This window comes from Myxocyprinus asiaticus, chromosome 20 (genome assembly GCF_019703515.2).
Source record: "Myxocyprinus asiaticus isolate MX2 ecotype Aquarium Trade chromosome 20, UBuf_Myxa_2, whole genome shotgun sequence".
NCBI lineage: Eukaryota > Metazoa > Chordata > Actinopteri > Cypriniformes > Catostomidae > Myxocyprinus > Myxocyprinus asiaticus.
Genome location: NC_059363.1, coordinates 27,987,177 through 27,997,108, shown reverse-complemented (window position 1 = coordinate 27,997,108; position 9,932 = coordinate 27,987,177). Strand labels below are relative to the sequence as shown.

Here is a 9,932-nt window from a genome sequence, read left to right as displayed (position 1 = left end):
ATGGTGACTCCAAAGGTTAAATCCAATCGGTTTAGGATGAAAACAGACCAAAATGTAACTCTTTTTTCACTGTACATCTTGTCATTGCAGTCTCCAGATTTCAAGCTCGATTACACTTCCTGCTTGATCCATGCGCAGAGCGCTAGATGATGTGGAATCGAGTTTGAAATCATGATGTTGCCTAGAGACTGCAATGGCAAGATATTCTGGAAAAAAGTTACATTTTGGTCTTTTCTCATGCAAAACCCAATGGGATCGCTAAAGATGACATGGATTTAACCACTGGAGTCTTCTGGATTACTTTTATGCTGCCTTTATGTGCTTTTTGGAGCTTCAAAGTTCTGGTCACCATTCACTTGCGTTATATGGACCTACAGAGCTGAAATATTCTCTAAAAATCTTCATTTGTGTTCAGTCCAACAAATAAAGTCATGCACATCTGGGATGGCATGAGGGTGAGTAAATGATGAGAGAAATGTCATTTTTGGGTAACCATTCCATTAACTTGGAGGACAGTTGGCTTTGTCAGTGTTGTCATGCTATATTGTGACTATTATTCTTATTGCATAATAAAAATAGTAATAATGGTGCTAGTGTAGATCAGATCTTAGTACTGTGAAATGTTTTATGCTATGCACTGATAGATATTACATTGCTATAGTACTGAGTGGGATGAATGAGAGGGATTGGCGGTGAAGTTCTCTGAGCTGTGAGATTGTGTGTGTGTGTGCAATTGAGCAGCAGTAGTTTGATGTAATGGAGGGGCTGGGCGAGTCAGTCCGCCTACACGGGCTTTGTGTTGATGTTCAGGCGGAGCAACAACGCTGACAGTCCGCCACCAGAGGAGCACCAGAGAACAACATTATACACCCGACTATTGAAAAGAGAGAAAGAAAGAGGACAGACTGTGTTTCGGGAGGATTTGACTGGAAGGGAGTGGAGAGCTGGACTAAATCATGGCCACATCTACGTCTTGCACTGGTTGCACATTGCTGCAGCCAATTAGTGAGATTATCGACCTACCGCTGGACCAGGTAACTGTCTCTTTAACAGCGATTTATGTTTCGTGCTTTTGTCGTTTTGTCGCTCGGAGTCGTTTGCTATAAATCCAGCATATCTGATGCTCACGAATGCCACCTACATCACTTTATTTCAGACATCGATTGCATGCTACGAAGAGCGATTTACGAGCTCGTGAAATATCACACAAGAAGCCTGCAATTCATTATCAGATATTCCATAATGTCTGTCTTGCATTCCTCCCTTCCTGTGTTTTTTCTCTCTAAGATATTGGCCGATGAAAAGTGAGGCATGGGCTGTGTTGCAAAACCTAAAGTGCTGGCTATATAGACAGGATTTTGGAATCGGGGCATCATAGGCGCGTTCTGGGCTGCCCGAAGTGCTGCAGGCGCCTACGATGCTTAAAAAAAGGTTGTCAAGGGGGCCGTTCAGACCAAACACGTTCTTGCGTTAAAGAAAGCGCAACGCACATGACAGAACGCAGGTATCTTGAGACGCGCTTTTAAAAGCCGACATTCCTTTTTTAACCTGGCATGACGTCTAAAACAGTCTAGCGTCACGTGGTGCATTTTATCATAGAAATCGATTGAAAAATAGCGCAGAAGGACACAAAACGCGTTTGGTGTGAACGGCCCTCGGTGGGCAGCTTGTTAGATTTTGAGACGCTCCTATAGTCGCTATTTCGCTTCCGCTGGAGAGACATTTCTTGCAAGAAACCGAATATATTTACAATGATCTGCCACACAGACCTGATAAACTATTTGTAACACGAATGATTAATTATTAACGGAAACATCACTTTCATTTCCTCATTCCGTATTACGCTGTTATTTTGAATTGGGCCGTCTGCTTGTTGGCTATACAAGGTATCATCCAATTTAAGACAATGCCATATTGATATTTAGTTTATAATCTGCAAATCTGATTGCATATAAAAGGCCAAGTACTTTGGTACTACGTCCAAAAGCAGATGCAACATCATAGTTGGTCTCAATTGACATCTCAAGTCATGTACCTACCTACAGTTTTGTGAATGGCAGATGACTATAAAATCTCTTGTTTTATATCTTCAAAAATAGTCAGAAACCTTATCAACTATTAAAGGGACAGTTCACCCAAAAATTGATTTCTCTCATCATTTACTCACCCTAATGCCGTCCCAAATGTGCATGACTTTCTTTCTTCTGCTTAACACAAATGAAGATTTTTAGAAGAATATCTCAGCTTTTGTAGGTCCACACAATGCAAGTGAATGGTGACCAACATTTGTAACTTTAAAAAAGCACATAAATGCAGCATAAAAGCAATCCATAAACCTGGTTTAATCCATGCCTTTTGAAGCGATCTGCTGAATGTTGGGTGAGAACAGACCAAAATATAACTACTTTTTCACTCTAATTCCTAACATCAGAAGTCTCCTTGGCGATCAAACTTGATTACACTTGATTACATGCTTGACGAATGCACAGAGCACTAGATGGCTATAAGAAGTGTAATCGAGCTTGAAATCATGATTGTCAAGGAGACTTTTGTGTAATAAATTATTCTGTGTAATAATTTATTGATGATTTGATTCAGTTAAAATTCTGGCTGCTGTGTATGAAAATACAAGTCCACTCTCATGTTCAATGAGTATCCAGGTTATGCATTGCATTTTTTTCAAATAAAAATGTGAGTTTTTGGCTTTTAGTCCATGTCCTTTAGCTTTGAGCTGTTCGATATGTTAGTGCACTCCTAAAATTGGACAAAACAAACTTTAAGCAGATACGCATTTAACATTGACAGTGTTCCTCTTCTAGGAAAACAGACCAAAATATTAATGACTCATGCTCATGCTTTCTGGCCTAAGAGAATGTCCCTCTCCCTTATGCCACTTGCCATGAGTAGCATGTAGCAAATCATGGTTCTTCACTCTGATGTAAACTAAGGCTGTTGGCTAACCTCCTGAGGCCCGACTGCTGTGTGTATTTTCCATTTCACTTTTTGATTTGTAACTAGCTCCACCTAATAAACAAAAAAAAACAAACAAAAACAAACAAAAAAAAACAACAACATCATATGCTCTTTCTAGAGCAAATAGTTTTCCTAAAAAGTGATATCCACGCATGTGGACAGCGGGACTAAATTGTGACATTTTTAATAATACCAAGCTATAGAAAGTCAGATTTTTTTCGTCAAATTGTTTATTATGTTACTAGGAGTGTTGATTAGTCATGTTTTTGAAATGTTACAGACATTACAGCTGATTTACTATAAAGCTGAATAACTAATTCTTACTTAAAGTAATGGCTAACATCATTCATACCATTGTGGTGAAGACTAGTGCTTTGATTGAGGATGGACTGGCACTTTCAAGTGATATTTGATTTGAATGCTGCTAAGCCCTTTAAGCAGTTGCTATCAAACTGACAGTGCAACATTCTCGCTGTCCTTACATTTGCTTACCTGGCATATACTAACGATTAAAAAAAATTAATTAATTTGAACCGACATAAGACCATTAATTTAAGGAACCTTAGTAAATTAATAAAATTACATTAGACCAACATAAAAATTACGTTTGATTAACCTAATAAAGTTTAGTTAAACCAACTATAGTAAATTGATTTGAACTAATCCAACTAAATTATGTTGGTTTAAAAAACTAAATTAATTAGAAGTAACTTAATTAAATTGCTTGTAAAAACTTTCTTAAATTAAATTAAGGTAATTAATTAGATTTTTGAGTGTAAATATCATGTCCAAACTTCCTTTTTCAATAGGAAATAGTGTACATCAATACAGGAAAAAACAAACAAAAAACTGCACTCGTCAAGCAATTTCACGGTGTCTTTAAAATCTGTTTGCAGGTCCATATTTATCAGTGTGGTGTAAGAAGTCAGTTAAACATATTGGCATCGCTGATCACGCAACTTATTATTTCATCTGTTTATTGACCAATGGAGCGAGTAATCATAAAACAAATCCACCAGACAGTAAGACCTTTATTATGGCTGGCTCTGCCAGTCACTGTGACTGTGATTATTACATCATTCTCTGTGTAGATGCAAACATCCTTTACAGTTCTCTTAACCCCTTTAGCTGGTGCTGCACATCTCGTCCTGCAAGCCGAGGCAAAATTTTGCCCAGAAATGCAGTTGCTCTGGAGTGGGGACATTCTCACATTTCTTTTGATATGCCTAACTTTTTGACTGGTTATCAGTTTTAATATTTTAAACTTATTTTTATAGAAGAAAGTTGTCCTAATTATATGGTTGGGTGTGGGAGCCAGCAGCTACAGTAAATTGAGTTTTAATGGCAACATTCCTTAAAATATTCCCCTTTACTCTGCAAGATAAATTATGAATGGAAACCAAGCAAAGGAGGTGGTTTTTGGTCTGTAAGTGCATTTGGTTATATCCACAGCGGTAGTGCCCTTTGTTCTGTCATTGGCATGGTTCTTAACCAGTCTTTTTGAATGAGACTTTGGCAGGTGTAAGCCTACAAACAGAAGATTTCACTCCCAGACTCCAGTTATTGTGACAGAAATCAATAACTCAGCCTGGCACATCATGAAACAGGCTGTCAGAGTTACTACTGTACATACTGAGCTTTAGCAAACATACAGTATTATACCCACAGCTGAGGAGGGTCATATAGGTATGTGATTACAAAAGATGTGGGAGGCTAGACTGGGCCTATTACTGTATATCAATTTAGACTCGCCAGAGTCTTCATAAGACGAAAGTGTATAATTTGAGACTTTGATGGTTAAAATAGCCTCGTCACTGAGTGCACTTCCTAGTCAGCTGCAAAGCCTCCAAAGCCATTAGATTTCTGGCTTGAGTGTTACAACAAAGTGGTTAAAATCCATTATGACAGAACATCATACCAAGGTTCCAGGTAGCATGCTTGCTTATAGTTCTATATTACAGAATGTTTGCTTGCCAAACTGTGACTGTACATGTTAACTGTGTTCAAAACCTAGTGAGCTGCCTACCTAGACAGCATAATAGGCACGCCTACACAAAAGCTGTTCCATAAGGTAGATTTCATTCAATACAGAAAATTAGCGATAAAAATTGTTGTCTTATTATTACATGACAATTGCGCAGATCGCTGTACACAAATCAGACACAGTGTTGCCAGGTTCTCGGTTTTCACGCCCAGTCAAGCTATTTTTAAATTGTGACTAGAGTTAAAATAATAGATTTGTGGGTTGAGTTTTTTTGGGATACTTTTAAAATGTACCTTGGTCATGAAAAGATCAATGATAAGCACTAGGCAATAAAACTGCATTGTCTTATTGATGTATAATTATACATCAAGTATTGAGTACCTGGCATTCGCATGCATCGTCAAAGCATAACCATTTTGAAAGCACCGTGTTGCAATCGGGCTGTATGTCAGGATTTATAGTGAATAAGGACTTATATTTTAGTCTGTTTCTCACATAAAGTAATTGTATGCTGATCGTATGCTGCCTTTTTATGTCCTGTTTGGAGCTTGAAAATTTTGGACCCCGTTGACTTGCAATGTATAGACAAATAATTTATCCTTCAAAATATATTTGTTTGTGTTCCAGCCATACGAGTTTGATACTGCATTAGGGGGAGTAATTAATGAGAGAATTATCATTTTTAGGTGAACTATACCTTTAATATGCATCAACTATAAATAAGCCATTTTTAAGTGGATTCCTTCATAAAGTGTAGTGTGTCTGTGGGGCACTATCAAAACATTTGCTCTGTTTGTTTGTGTGTACCGACCAACCCCACACAGCAACATTGGCTCAACCAATGGCGTGAGTGTGGGGCGTGACTATCTGTTTGCAGTCCAATGCAAGATGGGGGGAGTGTTTAGTAAGCCTGTTTGAAAACAATCATTATTTTTGCAATTCCGTTTGCAGAAATGACACACTTCACTTTCAAAACAAATGACGATAGCTTTTGGAGGAGTTAAACTCCTGGAAAAAGTAATGGCTATCAGCCATAGAACAGTTCCAAAGATTTAATTGGCCCCAACTGGTCCTAAAACAGATGAAAGAAGTGACAGAAATCAGATGAAATTCACTTTGTTTCAAAGCAATACCTTTTTTGAGTGTCTGAATGTTTTGTTTGACCCCTTAAAGGTTAATAATTGCCAGTTTAAGGACTCAAGGCATACAATCTATGGGTGTGTTCACACATGTAGTTCGGTTCTCTTAGTCCTCTTGGTCAGGACCAAAAAAGTAAATTATACATTTAGTCCTGGTTCGCTTAGCGTTCACACTGGCATTTTTAACACCAAACCTAACGATACAAAACCAAAGGCATCAGGAAAAAGTCACAACCTGATTGGACAGTTTTTATGACGTATATTTTGCGACGGAACCTGCCGAACATCCAAAACAATGCTGGCTGCTGGGCGAAATGCACTTGTTAGATTTATATATGTATATATGGTGGTATTTTTACCAGCTGAGAACAAACGAAGAGATAATAAAATGTGTAAAGGAGTCAAAACAGCACCAGGAATTCCTCCGTTGCACGCACAAACGAAGATACGCTGCAACGACGGCTGACAGCGGTTCCGACACCTGTAGCGAACTGTAATGGGCAACATAGCTCCTATGATGAGAAGAACCAGGTATGCTTGAGGTCAGTATTAAAGGCAAATTACTTCCTGTTATTGGTCCGTTTAGACGTCTTTGGTCCATGCTGCGTTCGTTTGGAAGCGGACTATTCAGGGGGTCTCGGTCCGCTTATTTGGTGCGCACCAAGGTTTGGATGGCAGCGTTCACACTTGTTCAGATGAACTGCACTAACAGAGCAATCGCACCAGAGTTCGTTTTAATCGAACCAAACCTGCCAAGTGTGAGCACACCCTTAAAGTTTTAAGCTTTTAAATAACTAGTCCAAGGAGACAGATGAGAACAACCCTGTTACTTTCTTTAATATCTCAAATCAAAGCCTTTAATACATTCACCAGTTGAAGCACAGGCTCTAAATTTCATTGGTTTCTCTCTGTGCCACCTGTTGAAAGGCAGATTGAGAGTTTATGTGTCTGTAGGGGCATGTAATAAGGAAGCACCACAGGTCTCTTGTCTCTCACCCCAGTGAGCACAGCAGGGGCTTGAGGCACAGCCACAGTGCATGAGGCACAGCCCTGATTACAGTATATGCTCTCTCTCTCTCTCTTTCTCTCTCTCTCTCTCTCTTTAAATGGGGACTCTCCTGGGGTCACTTAAATCTGTTTGATATCTGCTTATGGGAGAGTTGAAAAGTGGTATTGTTTTACTTTATATTCCCTGAATGTGCTGAACTTCATATTGGTCATAATGGAGTTGGACTTTTTCTGTTAACAATCCAGCCTCTTTTTTCATTATTCATAATGCGTTAAAGAATAATGAAACCATTCATTAACACATTATGAACCCTAACCATTTAACCTAGAACTAACACTGCCCAAGTGCTAAATGCGACAAAAAATATCTTTCAAGAGTAAACAAAAGAGAGTTAATGGATGGCAGTGTTGGGTAGATTAATTGTGAAATGTAATCTGGCACTGATTACAAATACATAGCTAAAATTGTAATCAGTAACATAATCGCTTGTAATACACTTTGAGGGAATCTGTTCTTATTACTTTTGGACTACTTACTCTAATTGTAAGTGTATCACTCCTTTAAACATTATTTTTGTAATCTGATTTTGTAATGCAGATTACATATACAGTAGTCCATTACTACCCTCCAGTACTGGTAGGCAATAGCAAAATAGTGCATTGTTCAAATCTTAAGTGTAAGAACAACAGTCTTGTGGTGCATTCACTTCATGTCGGAATTACCGTAATTACGAGATTACGACTTCTAAAAAGCGTTCATGTCTTCATCTCGTAATTACAAGATGTAAACTTGAAATTCTATGAATGCGCCGACTTGACAGTTGTGACATCATGTAAAAAGAACAAATATTGCAGCAGCCTCAACAGTTAAAGTTTATGAACACATATTTTTGTTTAATATGCCTTCTTATTATTCCATTGTTACTTGAAGCACTGTCTTTGTTCTTAATTTTTTTTGAAAGGACATGTAGAGGTAAATTATTGAATTAATGTAGTGATAAATATTTTGTTGTTATCAACAGCAAGCCGTTTTTGCATTACAAGCGTTGTCATACAAACAGATAACTTCCAATGTCTGAGGATGTGAATTAATTGTTTTGAGTAGAGAAAAAAATAATTGTCATTGGACAGGAATACGTAAATTTGGCAAAATTTAACAATAAGGTTCCATTTGTTAGTATTAGTTAACATGAACTAACAATGAACAGTACTTCTACGGCATTTAGTAATCTCGGTTGATGTTAACACATTAACACAAAGTCAACATATACTAATACATTTTTAAAATTAAAAGTTGTATTTATTAACATTAATGCATTAAGAACTAACATCAACTAACAATGAACAATTGTATTTTTATTAACTAACATACTATTTTAACATTATATCTTAATGCAAAAAAAGTTCCATGGCTGCTAAAAAAATATTTATGGACAGTTTCTCAATTTATCACCATTGGCAGATGCAATAAGTTACATTTGGACCCTGCATTTACAAATGGGACAATGTACTATGTTTGTTTGACTTGTTTAATTGTGTAAAGACTGGTTTTCGATTTCCACCTCTTGCACATTCAGGCTACAGACTTCAGGAATAATTAGTGTGATGACTCACGGAAGGTTGTCTAACTGTTCAGAGAAAGCACAATCAGCTGCCACACCTTTCAGGATCACTCACTGTCTGTTTCCACAGTGACACGGATTTATGCGTCTCATTAGCTGTCCGTAATCTCCAGCAAGTGTCCAGTGTCTTTTCTCTGATGCTGGTGAGGATGTGGGAACAATATGGACCCAGTACTAAGTCTTGTACATGCAGTAGCTGCTGGTAATCCCTTCCGGGTTGATGGAGGGATGTGAAATTTATCTGCAGCACTATGTGACTGTATGTGAAATCAGCCATTAAGAGACAGAGGAGCCATATATTTTACTGTCAAGGTTGATGATTTCATCAAGCACATATGCTGTGTTACGTGAGAGCAAGATAATTATGGCTCTTGCACTTTGCTGTAACTTGCTAGTTCTGGATTTTCCAGTGTGGCACAGTTCAGCACTTGGAAGTTCGACTGACAAAAGATAGCTGACTCAAACCCTTTAAACTTTTATGAACACAGAAAAGAGCCAATTTTGGATTAAGGCATAATACTAAGGCATTACTGTCAGGGCCATACACCACCGTAGGTACTGAGGGGGGCACGACCCCACCGATATTCAAATCAGTAATTGATCGATGTGTGTTTTTCAAAAGCAGATTCTTACATTTTTACATTTGGTTCCCCCTTATTGTTGAACATTTGTAACATGCTCCATCATTTTGAAAGCTACAGCATTAACAGGTAGGTGGTGCAGCCGAACTGGGTGGTGCAGCTGAATATGCTGGTTGGTAATCAAGAGGTCATAGGTTTAAATCCTGTAAGAGGCAATCAAGGAATTTACACTATTGAGTGCTTGAGCAAGTCACTTAACCACATATTGCATCAGTGGGAACTGTTCCTGCAATAATTGTGCTATAAATTTAAAAAGCATCAACTAAATGGCAAATTAGTACATTAATAATTGGGGAGGTTGAATTGGCCCAGTTCAAATATCAATGGGTAGAATCAGTCCGTCTTTATTCTTAATCAAACAAAAAGTGTGAGCCATTGAGTAGGTTAAAGTAACACTCAAGCTTTGAGTAGCATGGGGGCGTGGTCATGTGTCGGTCTACAAGAAAGGTGTTAGAGATAATTACGACCCAGGTGACCTTACCGCTCTCCCTCTCACGCAGACCGACACATGACCACGCCCCCCATGCCACACTTTGCTTACAGGAATGGCTGTCCTAAAAATCTT

At 38.2% G+C, this 9,932-nt stretch overlaps 1 protein-coding gene across 2 annotated transcripts in view; it reads left to right on the top strand.

Annotated features, from left to right (window-relative positions):
- The first annotated feature begins 845 nt into the window (after positions 1-845).
- LOC127411261 (lysophospholipid acyltransferase 2-like) overlaps positions 846-9,932 on the top strand; it is a 93,139-nt gene continuing 84,052 nt past the window's right edge. The window contains exon 1 of one of the 2 annotated variants that reach the window (XM_051646693.1): positions 846-1,034. In XM_051646693.1, coding sequence (XP_051502653.1) covers positions 957-1,034 — 78 coding nt within the window. In that variant the 5' untranslated portion in view covers positions 846-956. The remainder of the gene's footprint in view (positions 1,035-9,932) is intronic. The other variant, XM_051646694.1, reaches the window with a different exon arrangement.